Here is a 21,907-nt window from a genome sequence, read left to right as displayed (position 1 = left end):
TTTGTGATAATCCTTGTTTTTTTCTCCTCGCACGCGTGCGTGCACGCGCGCAGACACACACACACACACACACACACACACACACACACACACACACACACACACACACACACACACACACACACACAGACAGCAAATGATTCCTTCACACATTCTGCTGGGAGGTACACACAGGTAGAGAAGCGTTAAATGAATGTTACCGGTGTGTGTGTGTGTGTGTGTGTGTGTGTGTGTGTGTGTGTGTGTGTGTGTGCGTGCATGCTACACCTGAGTGTGTGTGTCATGTGTGCGTGAGAACACTTTCTTGCCGGATGTGTCGTATTGATTAGTTCCCTGCAATTTCCCTCCCATCAAAGCCTTCCCCCACCTTCAGACTGTCTGCGGGCTTCCAATGGAAAAAGCTATTTTACGCACACATTTTAACATTTATACACACACACACACACACACACACACACACACACACACACACACACACACACACACACACACACACACACACACAAAGCATCTCGGGCCAGCATATCCACTGCCTGCCTTGTGGTGTGTACAAATCCTAAGCGCCGAACCTCATTGCAACTGAACATAGCATTGATTTTCATAATCCTTAGCCTCAAATTTCACTGTAATCTGTTGGAAAAACTGAGTGAGAGAGGCAAATAGACAAACAGGGAGAGCGAACATGGTGACAGAGAAAACTGATCAGAAATGTTGAAGCAGAAAGGAAAAAAAAAAATAGGAGAAACTGCCAAATAAACACAAACAAACACACACAGCAAAAGATATATTGCAGTGGTTTGTGGCACTAAATGTTATGAGTCCAGTAATCGTTGATGGATTACTGAATGGGTGTACATGGGCGCAGGCAACGACAGTGTGTAAGGCACAGAAATCCAAAACACTTCAACAGGTGCTACATCAAAACACAAATTGAAGACTAAAGTCAGACAAAAGATTATCACAAAGCAGAACAAGCTACGTTCATCCAGACACACACGCATTCATCAGACAGGCGGGCCAGATCGACTCACACAGTGCAGCAGTTAGAGCAGAGCTGGATAACACAGTCTGACACTATAGGGGACCAAACATGCCACTATGATGGTCGCAAAAATACAAAAATAATGAGCGATAAATAAAGACGTTGCCCTGTCACATTAAATTAGCTGGGCTCTAAAAGCACAGTGTACATATATGTTATCCTATTTTAAATAGGGCACAGGCCAAAAGCCCAGGGGGTTAAGGGCCTCTGTTTAAATTGTCTGTGAACATTTCTTGTTAGAAACTGTCTACCAGGGAATAAAAAAAATGACAAAGAAAAGCAGAATGTCTGCAAAGCACAAAAACAACAACAAAGAGTAATAAAGGGATGTAAAGCCACCAGAAAAAAAACTCATCACCTCTGGATGGAGATGCAAAACACCCACAAAAAGACTTAAAATATATACAAAGAAATGCAAAATCGCCACGATAAGACTAAAAAAAACTTCACAAATAGATGAAAATAACCCACAAAAAAACTACAAACTTCCACAAAGAGAAGCAGAATAACCACAAAAAGACTAAAAACCTCCACAAAGAGATGCAAAAAACCCACAAAAAGACAACAAACCTCCACAAAGAGATACAAATACGTGCAAAATAACCACAAAAAGACAAAAGTCTTTACAAATATGTGCACAATAGCCATAGAAAGACTCAAAACCTCCACATAAATGAAAAATTACCCCAAAACATAAACAAAATTTCCATAAAAAGATGTGACATTACCAAAAAAAAACACAATTCATTGCGGGGGTTCCTGTGCGAAAGGGGTTCGCTTGTCAACCGGCTCACTGTTCAATGTGTGGAGGGTTTCCTGTGGATGTTGTGCATATATACAGTATGCGTGCATTCAAACACCCAGCTGAATTAAAGCGAAGGCATGTCTACCAAACCTGGCCTGTTGGCCTTTACCTTGTCCACTGTATGGCTTTTCATTGCATTGAAATTCCCTTTTTTCTCTCCCCAGAATGGACTTCAATAAGGACACAAGTGCTGGCTTTGAAAAAAAAAACCTTGCTCTTTTCTAAGAAGGTGTAACTTCACAGAGCCAGCGTCCCTGCAGCCCCTCTCTCTCCATGACTGTCTCGCTATCTGCTCCTCCTCTCTCCTTAATTCTATCAACACCGATGGGCTCTATTGATGGCTTTGAAAGCATGGATTTTTGTGGGTAATTACAGTTTTACACCACAAATGGATCTAAATGGGTTTTTGTGACACTCTATTGATCCCAGAGGGGCATATTGGGTCTTTTCTTTTTCGCCTGCTGCCTGCCTCCAGAGAGCAGAGAGGTTCAGTAGGGATACCAAGACTCTTCAGAAGCGACAAGAACAGTTTTGTTCTGCCAAAAGGGGCAAACACTATTTTGACCGCTACACTAACCACCGTTTTCTGAATCCATAAGGAAACTGATTCATTTGTGATGAAACATAAATGATGACAGATAGAATCAATGGCAACTGTTTGGAGGGAGAAAATGGGCTGAAATAGCAATTTTCTCAGCATCATTTCTAAGCACATTATGAAAGTAACTTTCTATTATAACAGGCTGGCATGGATTCTTTTATGCTGTCAAACTGTGTAGAAATAATCAGGTTTAAAGAATTTTTTTTTTTTCTAAAAGCAAAGAGCAAGCAACAGATTATTGCTGTTACAATCAGCTGTTATAGATGTCCTCTGCAATTTTAAAAAGTAAAGTATTTCTTTGCTTTGGTTCCAGAGCTCTGAATTGCTTCCCACATCTCAGGTATTTTTCACTGATTTACGTACAGAAGGTTTACTTTGTGTCGCCGACTCATTCAAGAATGGGCCGGTCAAAGCTTTTTAGGCGAAATTATGGAATGTGACAGGGTTGAATCGACACAGGAAAATGAGCACATAAAAAAGCACTGCTTGGTTGAAGTGGGTGTTGCCAACTTTACGCATCCTCCCAATAATGGTCAAATCAATTGGAATTGGTTTGATTGGATCATTTGCTTGGTGAAGCCGGTTTCGACACGACACTAAAACTAGCACATCACAATATTCGTTTCCTTTTCTCATAATGTTTGACAACTTCTCTGACATCCTCCATCGTGTTGACCCGTGGGAGTACACAGTGCTCTTCAGTGCACAACAAACGCAGCAATGGAAAAAGAGGAATGACATTATTAGTGCTGTCAGATGGCGCTGTGATGTTGGTCTCCGGCACTTCACAGATCACCTACTGTACGTACTATATGCCAAGCTATAATTGGAAGGCGTGCTGTAGTCGTGTCTGTTAGTCAAGATGCAGCGAGAATGTGCAACTCTGTGATCACCTTATCAAACGGTGACCCAACAGTTTGGATCCTGACAGGAACGACTCCAAAGGAATGGCTTAGAATTTTAAGAAATGTTCTGATTCACTCTCTGGCTGACAATCAGATGAGAAGATCGGTACCAGTCTTGTGCTTCAAGATTCATGCAAATCAATAGCAGCAGCTAGGTAACTTAAAGAACCCCAGTAAAATCATGAGCAAAAAAAAAAAAAAAAAAAAATGCAATCAAAGCCACAGCTGAGCATTTCTGTACCAACAACAGTTTCAAAAGAAGACATACATCACATATGAACAGACGGTAAATTCTAAATATCTAATTCTTACATCCGGGGTTGGATTTTAGGGGTGTAATCAAAGGAGAGGTTGTTTTTTTTTAATCAATCACCAACATCTATTTAACTTGGTTGCTTTACAATTCAAAAGTTACAGAGGATAGAGGTCATGCTGGGAAACGAGAGGAAAGGAACCCAAGAAAAATATATGCACCAGGGACAATCACAGTTGTTACTCCGCAGAAAATATGTTTACGGCGGGATCGAGTAAGAGAGCAAGAGAAACTGACTCGTTCTTTTGTACAAAAGTTGCCGAAGGAAAACCTACATACAACTTTGATTGGTTGCTTTACTCTTAAAAGTTACAAAGGATAGAGGGCATGCTGGGAAATGGGAGGGGAGGAGCCCAAGAAAAATATATGCAGAGTCCAACCACAGTTATGTTACCCCGCAGCAGATATGTCTACTACTTGAGCGAGTAAGAGAACAAGAGACACTAATATATGTTGTTTTGCACAAAAGTTGTTGACGGAAAAATCACCAATAAAACTCTGATTAGCATATTTGCAACATATATAACGTTAGTGAGTGGATGCAGACAACAAATGAGACAGGATCTGCTGTTGTCACTTTGATTTTCAAGACTTGGTGTTATAAAAAAAAAAAAAAAAAATTAAAAAAACTCCACTGTGCGTATGGCAGTTATGAATATAGATAGATAGATAGATAGATAGATAGATAGATAGATAGATAGATAGATAGATAGATAGATAGATAGATAGATAGATAGATAGATATGAATATAGATAGACAGATAGATAGATATAGATAGATAATGTTGTATCTGTGCTACATGCGGCTGTAACAGAAGTTTCCCCTCGCGGGATCAATATTCTGAATTGTTTATGAAAATAGGAACGATGCATTATCATAAACACATCACTTTACAGTTACCTGTCCTTTGATTACAATCATCTCTCCACTCATTGTTTGATTAACTGACGGTTTTGTTTGATTAAAATCAGCTGCTGCTTGATTGCAATAACCTGTCATTTTAATCAAAATGATCCTACGCTGCACCAGTTGTTGGCTGCTGTTTGATGAAAATTACCTGCTGTTGTGTTGCAATTACCTGTCTGATTATTCGCCAGGAACAGTCTTATCAAAACACCTTGGGGCTTTTCAAAGATTAAAGAGTACTTGTAGTTTCCATTTTTTTTTTACAAGAAGTGCCACTGAAATATTCCGACGTCTGTTTGTGTCATCTGCTGTTTTAACGAGATGCATTATTGACTTTGGCTGTTGCTTTTGTCAATCGTCTTCTTTCCACATTATGTCCTGGGTAACTCTTTATTTCAGGTTGCGCTAAATATGCTCGAGGCGCCGTTTTTCTTTAATGTTTTCAGCTTTGTGTGCGCACAAACCGTCAACAGCGCTGATGCGACCTTATGAGTTCCCCCTTTGGGTTTTAAGAAATTGCCTATAAATCAATTTCTGTGTTTTAGTGGAATATTAAGGTGCATTTGTGGAAGTGGGTGGCATCGGGAGAAGTGGACTCTAGCTGTTTAGTATTTGCAACAAGGCTCAGAAAGCATTATGAAGCCGTTCCTTGGCATTACAGTTATTGCACACCAGGGTACATTATCTTTCCATTACATCAAGCAGTTTGATAGAGTCATACTCTCAGGGCACCTCTAATTTCCAGCGGTACGTCTGGGATTCCTTATAAGCACTGTCTTCCTTTTGATGATACCAGCTGATGGTGTTCCATACCAAATCAGCAACCTTGCTTCATTTAAGCCTCGTTCTTGCTGCTCGAAGCAAATCCGCTGACGCCGTTGCAGTTCACCAGTTGAGTCTCCGTCTAATTGGGTTTCTGCACACGCGTGTTTTTTATGTAACCCCTCGAGGATGTTGTTTAGATCCGCTTCTTTGCTTGTGCACGTGCGGGCGAGACGGGGGAAAAAGGAAAAAAAACAAAAAACAAAAAAAACATCACCTGCATTCATCTCATCTGCAGTAAACGGTTAAATCTATGACAAACGTTATTTCTTCACTGAACTAGTTTTTCGTGTCAGAGTCAAAGTCATTTTTGGCCTGACATCCTGTAAGGATAGTAATTGGATTTCCAGAATAAGCGAAAATCTCCTTTCGCTCACTGCCCTGCTCTAGTAATTGGGGTTAAATGAAATGGTCAACCATGCACTAAACCTCAGTGGGTGTTCAGCGGTGAGTGTGTGAGAGATAAAAGCGGAGCTCTAATTTAAATTCTTTAGTTCAAACTGGCTAAAAATTCAAATGACGTAATTTGTTTCAAATAACGAATACAAAGGGAGCATTTTTTTGGAGGATTGCGAATTGTGAAAAAGGTGTCACACGGCTTTGATGAAAAAAATAAATAAAACGAGAATGGAAGATTCAAGCATATGGTGGGTGTGTTCATGTTTGTCGACTAACCAAACATCCTCTGCGTCCACATCGCACTCTGCGCCAAACTGGCATATGTCGCAGGTGGACGTCTCCTTCTGGCCGGTCTCAGCTGAGCCCTCTCCGCCTAAAAGTGACAGAAAGAAAGACAGAAGAATACATGTGATACCCGTTTTCTTTTTTTTTTTTTTTAATCCCAGACTGATTTGTAACTTCCTTTCTGTTGTTGAAAAGACCAACAGGTTTGTCAGAAACTTCAAACAAAGCCCTGTAACGGAGCACCTCTCACGACACGGTGTGACCGTGAGAATCGGCCTCGGACAGCTGAAGTGCATTTACATTCTGCCGTGTCCCGCCGTAATCCCGCCGAAGCCATCTCCTTCATCCGTTCCCTCCTCCCGCCTCTCTCCACCCTCTTCTACTCCCTCGCCCGACTCTCATCTATCACTCTCAAATCCCCCGCTGATCTTTCCAGAGTCCCCTCTTTTATTTCAGCGCGCTGATTTTTCTCGCGCTGTGAGTGCGACGACTCTTTGGCGGCGGTGTGGGTACTGGCGTCGGGTTTAGAGCGGCTTAGGGACCCCACCGACGCATATCACGCCTCATGAGCGGCCGAGGGGGGAGAAGGAAGGACGGGAAAAAAGAAAAAAAAAAAAGCAATCTGGCCAATCTCAAATTGCATTCTCCTTCCACAGAGGACTCCTCCAGTCTCTGCACGCTTTCGCTCGTCTTCTCCCCCCCTCGGCCCTCGTCTCCATTAGACAAGCTCTATTTTTAAACTTAGTAGGGCCCATGAGGACGACTTTCGGAGAAAGAAGACAAAGAGGTGGAACTTGGCATCATTTCCCCATGTCATATCTTTAATCGCCTCAACGTGCGCGCACACACACACACACACACACGCGCACGCGCACGCACACGCACACGCACGCAACCCCCCCCCCCCCCCCCGCCCCCCTCCCACGCTGCAGCCACCACGCATCGCTCCCCTGTGTCGCGTCTTTCATTTTCCCCTCTGAAACTTTTGTTATTTCTTGTGATCCCCTGCGACACGCTGGATTGAATTGGAAAGAGCTCTGGTCGAGAAGTTTAACCTGATTTTCCGCTGTAAGGCTTAAGTTGGGTTTGACTCTTATTTTAAGGTCAAAGTCAGTTAAGTTTATTTTTGCTTTCTCTGACTGTTGAATGTAGTTAGCATGTGACGTGCCTCCTCCATAACTCTCAGCTTGGATTTCGTTTGCTGCTCGGTCAGATTATCCCAGCAGATTCATTCGTCTCTTTTACTTGTGTCCAAAAACCACAATGCAGCCTACAAGAGTGAAAAGTTCCTTTGCTGACGATGTTAAGCTTCTTTCAAAAGCCTTTGCTTTCAGTGATGATTCTTTTTTTTTCTCCTTTTGAAGCGGCGTCTGAAGCTGCAGGTGTTAGAAGGCAGCCATGGCGGTGAGGCAAAATGTCCTCTGAAGGCGGAACATTTGCAGTCATGTGGAAAGATGCACATTCTGTATTCTCAGCTTTACCTTCAGGTCAGGTCTGGCAGGACTACAAGGTGTGAAGAAGAGCTGGCATGTAGCCAACCACTGCAGCACCAATGCCAAATCCTCTAAGTGTGCATAGCAAAAACCTTTTCAGAGAATATTCTCATATATAGAGAAATATATATATATTTATCACCTACTCAAAGTTTCACTGCAGTGTAATTTGTTTCGAGAATTACTTTCATTTTTTCCAAATAAACATTTATGATAAGATAATTATTGGGTGCATACTGTAAAACACCATACAGAAATGTAGTCCAAGCAACTAAACGTGTCTGGTTTATTGAACATTGTATTAAATTCCAGTTGATTCTACCTAAAATGTTGAATCTTTATTTTTAGACCGCTTTCAAGCTTATAAACAGGAGTTCTTCTAACTTCAGCGACTATGACTGGAAATAGAGTTTAATGAACAAACAGTACAAAGTTCACTCAGCCCATTAAATTAATTTATAGGAAGCAAAACCAGCTAGCTATTTGTCTTTAATTCATGTTAAATTAACTCCTGCTTTTTTCTTTTGATAATAATGAAAACAAATCTTACCGAAATGAAGGTTGGCATTCAATTCAGTCCCTGCACTAATATACTTCATATTTATCTTTCTGTCACTGGGTGCAGGCTGAAAGGTTGTCTTGGTACTGAATGTGGTAGGAAATGGACCACGAGTTCCCTCTGCTGAAATCACCACTAGCATTAATGGGGTGATGCTGGTGACACTGTTAACGACCTATTCCGAATTCAAGTCAACACTTTATCAGCATGGCTACCACAACATCCTGCAGCGACGCACCATCCCATCTGATTTGCGCTTAGTGGGAATCCTCATTAGTTTTTCAACAAGATAATGAGCCAAAACACATCTCCGGGCTCAGAAAGATCTGTCTGGCCAAGAAGCAGAGCGACAAAGAGCCGCATCAGAAGACCCGGCCTCCACGATCGAACCGACCTAAACACAACCGAGATGGTTTTGAATGAGCTGGACTGCTGGGTGAAGGAAAAGCAGCGAACGAGTGCTCGTCATATGCGGGAACTCCTTCAAAGACAGTTGGAAAAGCTCCAGGTGACAACCTTACAAAGCTGGCGGAGAGGAAGCCAAGAGTGTGCAAAGCTGTTATCAAAGCACAAGGTGGCTAATTAAAATATACTTTTTTTTTATTTAAAAAAAAAAAATTCTTATGAAACCAAATGTGTTCTTTAATAATAATAATAATAGTAATAATCCTTGAATGAGTAACTGTGTCCAAACTTTTGACCGGTACTGGTACTTTCGACAAGCTGAAACTCGAATCTGATGTTAGTCCAATGATTATTCATACTTTCATTTAATCCCCCCTGGACTACTGTAAATCCCTCTTCATCTGCCTCAGCAAGACAGCTCTGGACGGCCTACAAGTGGTCCTAAATGCTGCTGTGAGGATCTTGACCAGGTCCATCACACCTATTTTATCTTCCCTTCATTGGTCGCCAATATTTATTTTGTTGCACTTTTCCTGTGAATGGTGCTATATTAAATAATTTTTCTTACTTACTTAATAAAGCAGTCCTGATATAATTCATACATTTCTGAGAGGTGTTGATTCAACCTCACAATCTCTTTGGAGGCTGCAATTTGTGGTGGTGCTGAACTGCATTACATGCACTAAACAGAGAGGTAGCCTATCCTCATTGATATAAATGAGGTGGAAAAAATATTTATAGAATATTTCTCATCGGCATTGTATTCATTACTAATACAGTTATCCACATTTATCTTGTTTTCAGCTCCTAAATATTGCATTGATTATGATTTTCTCTTGAATCATCAAGAACTTTTAGCCTCCAGTATTAGTCAAACTCAAAGGACCCTGGATTTACACTTAGCCCTAATGCGAATCAGCTCAGCAATGACAGGACAGCATTTCTGACAAATTTGAAGAAATTCCCTCAAGGCGTTCCAAAAGCATGCGTTCACAAGCATTGGTTAATGTGAGGTGCCAGTGACCTTAACCTTTGACCTTGGTTGGTAGTAAACGAATGTTTTCGCCAAACTGAACAAATTCCCTCATGGCGTTCTTGATATATTACATTTGCAAGAACGGGATGGTCAGATGAGGGAAATGTGAGGTCTCAGTGACCTTTGACCACCAAATTCTAACCAGTTTATCCTTGGGGCCAAGTGAATGGTTGTTGAAAAAAATTCCATCACGGCGTTCCTGAGATATCATGTGAATGTGTCGAATCGGGGTATCAGTGACCTTGACCTTTGACCTATGCCCCCCCCCAAAACCGAATCAGTTCGTCCTTGGTATCGAGCAAATTATTTTACCAAATTTGACCAAATCCCCTGAAGACACTCTTGCTATATTGCGTTCACGAGAACAGGATGGACGGACGGACGGACAACCCGAAAACGTAATGCCTCAGGTTATGGCGATCGCCAGCGCGGAGGATAAAAACCTAAAGTTCCCCTTTATAAGACTTTAACGCCGGCAATGCTTTCAAATGCCTGTTAATTCACATTCTTTCAAGGACAGTTGTCAGTGTTGTTCGCAAGTGTTCAACAGCGCATGACAGTTCAATTATATGGACTTGGCTTCTTGTCCCACATCACAGTGTAAGGTGCACTGTCAGTGCAGCTGATTGAATTAGCAAGTTGTGACTCTTTGACCACCGACGAAAATCGAATTTCCCCCCCCATTTCCACCTGTCGTGTATGTTGCGGTGTGTGAAATTCTCTCACACACACACACGCACACACACGCACGCACGCACACACACGCACACACACACACACACACACACACACACACACCACTTCTTCAGTTTTTACAGGCACCAGAGCTGCTGGCCAGCCTCTCTAGCCCCTCTGTACTCCGTCAAATAATCAGCTCCACATAAAGGCTTGTGGGCAGGCAAGCATGTAAGCTCTCCCACGACTCTACTCTTCCACAATTGCACACCAGAAAAAAAGGATTGGAAGATAAAGAGAGACAGCGAAAGAGCCCATCCACGTCTCTGTACCGCCTGCTCGTATTTCTCGTGTGTGCACGACACAAGTGCCAACACGGTCTCCTTTTCCCTCTTCTTTCGGTCCCTTCCTGCCGCACGCTGCAGCCAACGCATCGTGTATGCATACACTCCCCAGATCCCCATTCACTGTACTGCAGGCACAATTACCAAAGGCGACTGGGGACAAGCTGTGTTTTCCACTCCTCAAATCCCTGATAGAGTCTCCTGTAGCACTAACACAACATCTCCCCTGTTTCTATGTCTGCTAATCCCTGGAATCAGGAGACACGGCTGGGTAATGACTGAAATGATTAGCCCCTTTCTACTGCCCCCCACAATCACACCCCCACCAGCTCCTACATAACCTCGTATCGATCCACGCCTGGACCAGAGCGCTCGACCGGTCTCCCCTTTGTGACTACAAACCTCGCCTCACCTTCATCTGGAACAAATCCTGTCCTCCCTTTGTTCTTTTGTTTCAATCGGTAGAGTTTAATCAACACAATGCAAGTGTAGCTTTTGTGTGACTTTAAAACTACAAGGTGAAAAGAGAGGGAGGAAATAAAGCCAAGAACAAAGGCAAGAGAAATTTGGGATTAAGTAACCAGGCGGAGAGGAAGAGATTAGAGTGAAATGGTGAGTTAAAGAGGAGATAAGCAGGATAAGAGATAAAATGACAGGGGAGTAAAAAAATATGGTGGATCAGTCGCAAAGGTTCTACGGACTTTCATCCAGGGGTTAAAGAGCGTATTTAATCCCCTTACTGGTGCATGTGTTCACAGAAAACTCCCATAGAAACACAACAGAATTCACTGCTGGGACTACTGCATGATGCTCGCCACGGATTCAGCAGGCTGCCATAAAAAAAAAAAAAAAAAAAAAAAAAAAAAACGGGAGAGGTTTGCTGCAAGGGAGGAAAACCAGCGACAAGCTCGGAGCTCATTTAACTGCAGCAGCTGGCTGACTCGCTCTGCTGAGAGCAAGCAATGCTCGACTGGTTCGGCTCCTGTAACTTGTGAAATAGAACCAGGATCATCCACTGTGTACAGAAAACTAGAAAACAAAATATCTGTGATGGTACAGAAAATGACACCAAGGAGGAGACACTCGGTTGAGAACACCTGAACAGTTTAGCAGTCATTTTTTTCTGGCAAGTTATATGACAAAAGGAACATTACAAAGAAATTTGATGTTGATCTCAAATACAAAGATTTTCACTGTGATTATGGACACATATTTAAGCACTGTTTATTCATCTCTAAATGACAAATGTATCAACAGCAGAGATGTTAGCTTTAGTTAGTAGCGTACGCACCAACCGAGTTGCTTTTTGTGTGTTTCTACACTCTTGTCCTCGAATTTGAGTCAAAAATTTTCACTCATTCCAATTAAAACATTATCAATTGAGCGGCAAAAAGTCATCAGTTTATGAGTTTTTTTCTGTTTTTATTTTGCAATGGCAGGGCCGCTAAAATTACCTTCACCTCTAGTCTAAGCAAACCTCGAGATAATTGGATTTACCTGTAAGGCTGAAACAGCTACCTAATAGGCATCCATCTGCTGTAACAAAGTGCTTTGAAATTAGAAAAGCAGAGTATTCTTCAGGAAGGTACAATGTAAAAAAACTGCAAACAACAATTTGCCTGAAGTAGGCAATCCTCAAAAAAAAAAAAAAAAAAAAAAAAAAATTGCCAGTGCAAGAAGGGCCAAGGGTAAAGAGGGCGTATTGAGTCCTCTGAATGAGCGGCAGGATTTCACGGCTGAGATGGGAGATGCTGGGATGCTTCACCTGTTGCTACTAAGAATTCTCCCATGACATCTGGGCTAGTGTTTACCAGAAGGTAAACTGGAGGCTAAGTGGAAGAAAGTAAAAAAAAAAAAGAAAAAGAAAACCCTCATCTGCCCAGCGGTAGCAGCAGTGTGATTGTAACAACCTAAAAAGAACCGCCTCGAATCCAGATTTCACAGTCCACCTGAAGCCTAGGAGAGTTTAGCTCTTTTTGCAGAGAAGAACAGAAGACAAATTGCAGTGTCCAGATGTGTCAAGCAGATACAGACCTATTGATATCGGCTCAAGGCTGCAATTGCTACCAAAATTGTCTCCGCAAACTATTGACTTGAGCGGGGTGAGTCGTCCTCTGTTCCTCACACTATAGCACTATGTTGTGCTGAATATACGTATGTCACTGTGCAAGTTTTGTTTTTAACATAAGTGTGTACTGCGCTGTCATGTATGTACATGGACACAAGCATGCCGTAGTCTGTCTTCGCATAAATGCATCAGGGAAATAAAGAGGAGTTTAAGCGAGAGTAGTGACAAAGGATCATTCATTTGAGCGAGCAAACAGAAGGGAAGAAGAGACCATTTCTTTCAGTCGGCGCAAGCAAGCGCGCGCGCACACGCACACGCACACACACACACACACACACACAAAGACACAAAGACACACACCCAAACACAGACGGGAGATTTAGGGCAGTCTAGTGTGCGGCTATCAAACGGATGATGAATGAAGCTCACACACCCCTGGAAAACAGAGCAAGACCACTACGACCTTGGTTGGAAAACACACCGGGGGAAGAGATGGAGAGGAGAGGGATGAGAGGCGCAGGCTGATATATCCGACGCTGCGTGTGGTTGCTGGAACAGATACAGTGTCAACCCCACATGGCTCACTGTGTTGTTACCGACTCACCCTTCAAAAGGGTTCGCACTGCCCTCGGACTCCACGCGTTCGTCAAAATGTATTTCAACTCCCAGGGGCGTTTCGCTAATTGGTTTGGCTAAGATGGGAAAGTGTGATGGCCATGTGCTGTAATATGACATTACTTATTATCAACATGCATGAAATCCCAATGGTGGGCAGACAAGAGATATTACGCTTGGAGAATGGTTTAAGGACGAGCGGACAAAAGCAGCTAATGATTTAACGTCACGGTTACGGTTAGGAACAAAACCTAGACAAAAAAAATAAACACAAAAAAAAATCCTGGATTTTAACCTCTTCATCCTGCATAACACCAAGCCACCATTGCTAGAAAATAGTCCTTTGTCTTAAAACCTTTGTCGCGGAGGGACGGTCACATGACCTCTGTCACGTGACATGTCTATGTTTACGTGGGTCTTATACTCATGCCTGGACAGCGCCAGGCATAGCTATTGCACATTTTGCCTTGATACTGGGCTGCTAAACGAGGCAGACAAAATATTAAGAACACATCTCAGCAGAGTAAACTGGAGCTAAATAGATTGTCGACCATAGATAATAGACCAAATAGGCCGTAGAATCAGCCCACTCGCAACCTTCATAATGGTTGTTTTATTCGACCGCATTAGTTTTAGCTACAAGTACCTAATAATTTACTCTTCATAAATATACTCTAATGTTCCAAAAGATTTGTATACAGGCCACAAAATATGTACCTTTCCAGAAAAAAACAAAATTAGGCCTCCTACCGGGTGTGATAAATCGTACTGGAGGCTGTTTTCTTCCCGTAAAAGGACATGCGATCCATGAAAGGTGATACAGGAAGCAATGAACATGAGCCAAATAGCTGATAATGGCCCGGGATGAGGATACAGAATCTATCCTACAGTCACATTGTATCAACATCACGGTGCAACCGTACACAGTCTGAACTCTGACTCGTCTAAGATGTAATCTCTCAGTTGTGTGGGGAGCTCCATTAAAGTAAGACCACGCTGACAATTAAACTATGAAACCCATCAATCAAAATGACATTATCAACGGGCCGCTGCCCCAAGTGACCGATCTGACGGTGAGCTGGGCCAGAGAACAGAAGACGGCCAAATAATCCATAAACATAATGGACATCAATATTGAAAAGATGACAGATGAGACTGCCGACAGAGGCCAGGATTCAATTTCTATTCTTTTTTTTTTTTTTTTTGCTGCAGGAGACCATATCACTTTTCACAGTCATTTTTCAGCCATAAGGCCAATGAGGAGAAGCCAAGCTCCTCCAACATGTGAGCCAAGGGCAGTTGTTCCAGTGACGCAAATGACAAAATGAATCAGGCCCAGGACTATAATGACTGTGATATAAATAATGATACCATCAAAATTCTTGGTTGGCATTGGCACAGAAACACAAAGCACACATTGAGTGGGGTAGTACTTCAGTGACAAAACAGAAAACCCATCAAACCGTATTTTCCAAGGTTGGAAATGAGGACACCGAGCACATTTTATTTACAGTCCAGTGACAAAACAGCAAAAGTACATTTAATTTTACTGTTGGAGGCCATTAACTTTACTAAAGGCGCAGTTCGACCAAAATCGTCTTTCTATTCATTTAAATGACAAAGCAGGCAAGTCCTCTTTACTTCCAGTCGTAAATTGATCTCACCAGAGTTCAAGACTGATCGTTAACGTCCTCGTTTGTCACTGCGTGCTGAAATAATATAATACATGCAGAGAAGGAGTGATGCTGATGGGTTGCAGTGACTGAGGTTTTGCCACAATAAATTTTGCTTGGCCCAGTTTGACCTGACCACACCGTAACTCAGTCAACGTCCTCATCAGGGTGGATTTACCACTGGACGGCTCTCGTGTTATAGCACGGAAACTGCTGGCTTTCGTTGATAATGGAAAAGATGATTCATATGCATGTACACAATCCCACCCTTTGACGAGGACTTGGGATAAGATTTGATCCTGATGACCTGATGAAGACCAAAACTCTAAACATGTCTGTCCACAAAGTCATGTTGCTGGAGTTTGGACCCTTTGGGACTGCTCGCATGGACCTTGACGGTGGGAGGTTGTGCCAGAAAATCCGGCTCTACTTTCTGATGTGGCAAAACAAAATGCTTCAGTAAATAACCTCCTGTCAACCTCTTAGCTAGGGGGATGGTTGTCAGCTCTTAAACGAGACACTGAAGGAATCATTGACTGCATTGTTAGTTGGTGTTGTTGCTTTGGCTGTCACTCAAAAAGTTTCCATTTCTCTCAAAGGTTTAAAGTATGAAACTGGGACTTTCAGAGACATCAAGTCAACGGATACAATTTTAAAACAGGGCAATATATCGATATTGTGATATGAGACTAGATATCGTCTTAAATTTTGGATATCGTCATGTGCTACGAGTGTCGTCTTTTACTGGTTTTAACCCAGAAAATATGCGACATCTAAGTAGCACCGTGACTTTTTTGAATGCGGTTTTATATTGACATCCATCCACAACAGCCACAGTGAATGTAATAAAGACATCGCAAAAAGCTGTATTCCGGCTCCTCAGTAGTCTTGTTTTGTGTCTGTGTCTTTAAGATGGACTGATATTAATGATCCTCTCTTTGATTGGCTGACTCTTTTCTGAGTGCTCAGGACAATAACAGGATTTATACAGTCTTATAGTATGCTATCGCCACAACTGAATAGCCGCTTAGGGTTTTTTTTTTTAGACATTGAAGCTTTCACAGGGGGCTGGTGCTGAGGGCGGACATATGACATAACTGTAGGTTTGTGACATCACAGACTTAAGGAAGTCCACAGGGTTTGTCCAAATGGCAGGGTAACTGAATATGGGCTGTGCGTATTTCTCAGTGTTTTGACACTTTCATATTTTCAGAGCACCTCCACCTGCTTTTTAATCAAAAAAATAAATGGAAATCTGAAATTATACACTATGGGATATTTAACAAGAAACACCAGCATCACCATTAGCACTGAGTGAACTAGAGGCAATAATAAACCTCTGGTACGTGTGGAGTTTGTGAATCATGTAGATGACTCACAGGGCAAACTCAGTAGTCCATGTTTGTTTCTTTGTTTAAAATCATTTGTGCCTCAAAAGCACAAGCCAATAAAAATAAAACTCAACAGATTATAAAATTCTATCCTTAAGCATAACACACGCTGACCTCTGACTCACCCTGCCAAATCCAACAAGAGCTAGGCGCAGCTTCAGTCAGGTACAACTACGATCGGCAGTGACTGGGCATCTGCTAATGTAACGCAATCCATAAACAAGGTCCCCAACTGGGTCAGTGGCTTTCTGAATGGATTAAAAAGAGGAATTATGGCTCTAAAACTTCATCTTTCCCTGCTTTGAGAGGATTAGACCCTGCATTCTGTTCTCCTCTCGCTCAAATGGCTCAGCGACCGTCAACTACAGTATCCGAGGTCGAACAGAGCACTCAGCAAAAGTGAATTCAGGTTGTTCAGGAAACTTCAGGAAAAGTTACCAGAAGTTACATAGTTAATTTCTTATCTGGCTTGTGTGCCTTGTGTGTAAAGAGATTTAAGTTTAACTCCAAAAAATGTGAACATGAATACGTAGAGACACAAACTATTCCTGAGGCACTACTGTGGTTGTGTCCTTATTGAAAAGATGCCAGAATAAAATACAGTCTGAAAATGAGAATTGTGATTTAAACGTAGAATAATTTATCTTAAAAGAACATAATAATAGTAATAATTTGAAAAAGCATTCAGAGCCTAATTTTTGCCAGTTACTGACACCGATTGCTGTTACACAATGTAGTCAGTACACAGAAATAACACAAGCCCTGTCGAGGAGAGTAGATGAATGACAATTCAGAAATATTTCATTTTTCAGAACAGACACAGAGACAGCAAAGGGCACAGGGGGAGAGCTTCAAAAAAGGTCTGCAGACAATCACGATTTACCCATGCTATGTTCCTGTTTTGAGTGCTTTCATCGGATTGCATGGTATTTGTGATTGTTCCTTCATATAGTCACGAGCCTTTACATGAGAAATGCACCATCAAAATTTGAATTTGTAAAAAAGTAACATTAGAAATCTGGAGCAGCTGAGTATTATTGTACAAAAAAGCATTTCACAGTGCGCTGCTTCTCCAACAACAGGGTGTGGAATCAGCTTTTGTGCCCTTTTCCTCCATATTTGCAATGGTTTGCACAGACTGCTTTTTCTTTTTTTGAGCAGCCCCTTCCTGTGTTGTGTCCCAGACAAGATTCTTCTTTTTAATCCGGAAATATGCTGAACAAGCCCGGAGCAAGTCACATTGCACTTCAAATAACATACAGAGGGAAAGCAATGCAGGCGATTCCTTCCAAAGGAGAACACCCATCTATTCTAAGTTTGATTTTACTAATGCACTATGACAAAGCCACAGCTCTGGCCCCACAGCACTTACTGACTTTAAGCTGCAAAAAGGATTTTAATTTTTTTTTTTTAAATCAACCACACTAAATCATTCACGCCTTTGTCTCTGCTTATATTCTAACCCATTTAATTTCACATAAATGTGGCAGCTCGCACCACCAAGCAAAAAATGCAAGTGATCGCCGTCTTTTGGCCAATATTTTTTTTCTCCTTTCCTCTATTACACCATTATTTCTCCTCACATACACAGCTCACAAGGAATTCTGAATTTCCTATCCGTATCTCACATCAGCATGCTTGTTAGAAATTAAATTAATTTCCCTCTCAGCTCGCACTAGCAGCTAGACCTCTCTAACCTTGGCGTATCGAGTCTCCGAGCCCTGGCACAATGTGGAGAATATACAGGAGTGAGTGGGCAGCGGGTCACAAATACCCTCTTTTTTGTCTGCCTCTATCTTTTTTCCATCCACCCCTTGTGAAAATTTGTGATATGCTTTTGTGTTTTTGAGTGGCTCCTCTGACCCGTCTCATGTGGCTTGTATGGGCCACGAGTACAGCCCACCTGGACCTACAAGCGGAGAGCGGGACTGCGACACACTTCATAAAACTGTTATGTTAAAAATTACCTGAAGAATTCTTCAGATAAAAATAGACAAGAACATTTTTTTACTGTCAAGGTATTACAGAAACACCCACAGAGGTGGTTTGAGTAGTTTTGGCTAATTAGATCTCCGTTCAGGTTGATGTGATATCCCAAAACTCAAAAATAAGAACAACAAAGCCATTAGTTATCCTGCTTTGACATTTTTTTTTAACCATCTTGATCAAGGATGTCAATCAAGCACAGTCTGTACACACCAACGGTCCTGAGAAGCAGTTTAATCAGGCAAATTAAGTGAAAACACCCGTGTGGGTGAGCGACTGGTGTGAGAGGCCTTTAAGTGCTTCGACAATACAAAATAAATCCAGCAGCAAATAAATAAAATGACGAATGTTCTTTCAACTTGTCAAATCACAGCTCCCACATGTGAATTAACATTCAGTAAAGTACGCCTTCTCACTTTCTTACTGGGGATTAATGAGAAGATTGATACTACTCTTGTGTCCTAAACTATGAAGCAACAGCAGGGAGGCAATTAAACAGTCAGCCTGGCTCTGGCCAAAGTTAAACAAAAAACCACACAAATGAACTCGTGTCTCAACCTGTAGATGAACCTACATGTAAAGAAAGACAGATTGTGGTTTGATGGGGAGTTACCTGCTGTAACTGCCGCTCTGTCTGCACAGAACCAGGCTACCGACAACCTTTCAATCTATTAAAAGGCGGACACACAGACTGATTAGTGTTTTCATAAAAAGATTGAGGAGTGTATTTTTGCTGGTTAAGAGTGAGCATGATTGGCTGGGGTGAGTTTGGATCAGCATGAGGGACGCCCATCCGGTGATTGGCTATTACGTTGTGGGAGGGTTAAGATTCGGGAATAGTTAATTGACAGTGAAACAACCACAGCACAATCATAGCAGCATAAAGATTAGCGCGTGTCCCTCCGGCTGATCCAAACTGGCGTTGTTTTGTGAATGGCTGTTATGAGGCCTCGAGTTTGGGCTTTTTTTTGGCCATAGCTATCTTACTAGTTTGAAGCGGTTTGCAGCCAAAAGTGACCATATTTGGACGAGCTCGGGAGGAGTGAATGGCGGATCTGATCGTGCTGATTGGAAACCCGAGGATACTACGCCCGCCCACTGATCGTGGAAACCTGACTGCATCCCATGACAATTAAACAGATACGCCCCACCGCCCAAAACACAGTTTTTTTAGACTTAATTTCTAATTAATGATGGGGTTATTTTCCGATGGACTGCTCGAAAATAAAAAGGAAGGAGGGACTTCAGATAACAAAACCATAAGAAGTTGTGAACAAAATTTATTGACTTTGTATTTCATGACAGAAGCTGAAAGGAGTCTTTGGAGCTGGGGGCTTTTTGGAGCCAACCCCGAGTGGCACTCGGTGCAATTGCAGTTCATGGCACTTGGCCACATTTTTCAGACCTGGAAACTATGTCCACTTTAATATACAGTCTCTGGTATTAATCTTGTCATCTATCAAGAAAGCAAATAGAATTTACCAAAAATCAATATTACTTTAAATTCAAACACCATTTACCATCATTTCTATTTTGTTGTTGTTCAATTAAAACCCCCAGAGCAACAATTGTGACAAACAATGACAGTGGTATATATCTACTTACTTATGATATGACCACAACCGAGTATAGTTACAAAACACCAAAAGGCAGGTGAAAACAAGTAAATCTACAGCAGGAACTCATCCTGTCATCTCCACTGGCGCTGCTGATATAATTTTCCCAATCTGGAGCTGCTGACTCGCTGCCTTTAAGATAGACCGAAAGGTAACATCCCACACCATCTGGAACTTGAGACAAATCCATTCATATTTTACTGCTTATCCATGTCCTTCCGCTGAGCTGGCAGCGCACCAGACTCCTCTTCTTTGCAAGTGGTGAGCCCACATGGCAAACAAACACGACAGCAGCTGACTAATGTCTGTTTCTGTAAGCTAATGCTGCGTTTGACCAGCAGCGGAATTATATACTGTTTCATTTGTTGTGGTTATTACTGAGGGCAAGCCTGGTTGCTGCAATGTATCATTTGTTTAATTGTTGACTAGCTGATAATCATAAATAATAATAGAACGCATAATAAAAAGCCACTTTTGTGAATGTGCTGAAGTACCATACCACTGTCAGCTGTTGGCTTAGTGAAGATGGCTGCTGTCAGATATTTTACAAAATGCTCAGTGGAGCTTTCTGGAGCAAGGTTTTATGTCTTTAAATGCTTCCACCAAAAGGATTAACTGATTAATGTTAAAAAAGCAGTAACATGTCCCTTTAAATCTGACTGTGTATATCCCTGAGGCAGGAAGGAGAGATGAAAAAAAATGACAGACAAAAAGAGAGATGACACAAAAAGACAGAAAACACCTAAATGTGAGCTTTTTTTGTGTGTGAATCTCTGCGGGAACCAAAATGTCCCGACTAGGATCCAAAATGAGGCCGAGGCTAAGATTATAGTAATCATTGTACCGGTGAATAATATGACAGGGATGATGACTGATCTTAAAGTTAGCGCAGGGTTAGCATCAAGCTCACAGTAGGTTGAATAAAACATTTGTAATTGTGGTCAAGTCAAAGTCTCTAGATAAATAGAACACATATGTACTTGAATACATGTGCTTACATGGTTTAAGGCTGAAAGACAGTTAAAAGGACAAAACAAATAACATCAATTTACTATTTAGCTTGGAAATGAGTTGACGCAAACATACGTTCATAACCACATACATATTTAGTTGAAAAGTCAGCCTAAGGTTGCCAGTGGCCGTCAAGGAGATTTGAATTAAATGCAATTCTCTAGAGTGATAGTGGACACTGCAAAGCCTCTACTCACCCTTGTTGACTGTATAAAATCAACCTTAACCAACATCCACTCATTAACAAATTAGAATGGACCTTTCTACCCTACGCTGACCTGTATTTACTTGCTGGTATGTTAATGCGATACGTACGTTATACTGGCATCTGTCTAGTCTCGAGAATCGAATCTCGGGGCTTGTATTTCAAGCGGACAGGCTGATCTGCTAAAACACTACTATATACACAGTACACACTGTAGTAGATATCCTGAACAAGTTGTCAGAAAGGAAGAAGTTTTCCTGCAGGAAGCCAATATTAAAAAACCCTTAGTGCTCACACGGACTGTCAGCTCCGACAGTTTCTTCTGAAGCTCCATTTTTTATTTCACTACTTATTACTCGGAGCCGTTTAGAGGCACTTCAATGACTGGTATTGCAAAAAAGAATTTGCTGTGTTTCTGAGAAACCAAAATATGAATTCACCGAGGCTTTCAGAGTGCAGAGGGAGACATCTGTAGTGTCACTTCAGTAGTCAAAGCTCCAGTATTTTTGCTTGAGTACTTGGGACATATTTGCATGACATAAAAGGCTTTGACTTACTGTCAATACGGTCCATTGCCTGACATGTGCAAACAGAAAAAGACATCATCAGTAATGCTACTCTGAGCGAATCGTATAGCCGTCATGTAGGAATGGACAAACAACATCTCGGCAAAACAAATGTGGTGGCATCGTAAGCGCGATAAATGAGACCGTAAAGATGAGCATTCCTTTGGAAAGATTGATGTTGAATG

General features: G+C 41.8%; 1 protein-coding gene across 1 annotated transcript in view; it reads right to left on the bottom strand.

The window, feature by feature from the left end:
* Nucleotides 1-21,907, bottom strand: part of tmeff2a (transmembrane protein with EGF-like and two follistatin-like domains 2a) — a 112,387-nt gene that overhangs the window by 15,712 nt on the left and 74,768 nt on the right. Inside the window, exon 5 of the mRNA XM_069154802.1 lies at nucleotides 6,071-6,167. Within this exon, the coding sequence (XP_069010903.1) occupies nucleotides 6,071-6,167 (97 nt within the window). The remainder of the gene's footprint in view (nucleotides 1-6,070; nucleotides 6,168-21,907) is intronic.

This window comes from Embiotoca jacksoni, unplaced genomic scaffold, assembly GCF_022577435.1.
Source record: "Embiotoca jacksoni isolate LCO1_2020_lvr unplaced genomic scaffold, fEmbJac1.0.p SCAF_2, whole genome shotgun sequence".
Taxonomy (NCBI): domain Eukaryota; kingdom Metazoa; phylum Chordata; class Actinopteri; family Embiotocidae; genus Embiotoca; species Embiotoca jacksoni.
This window is presented reverse-complemented; position numbering and strand designations above follow the sequence as displayed.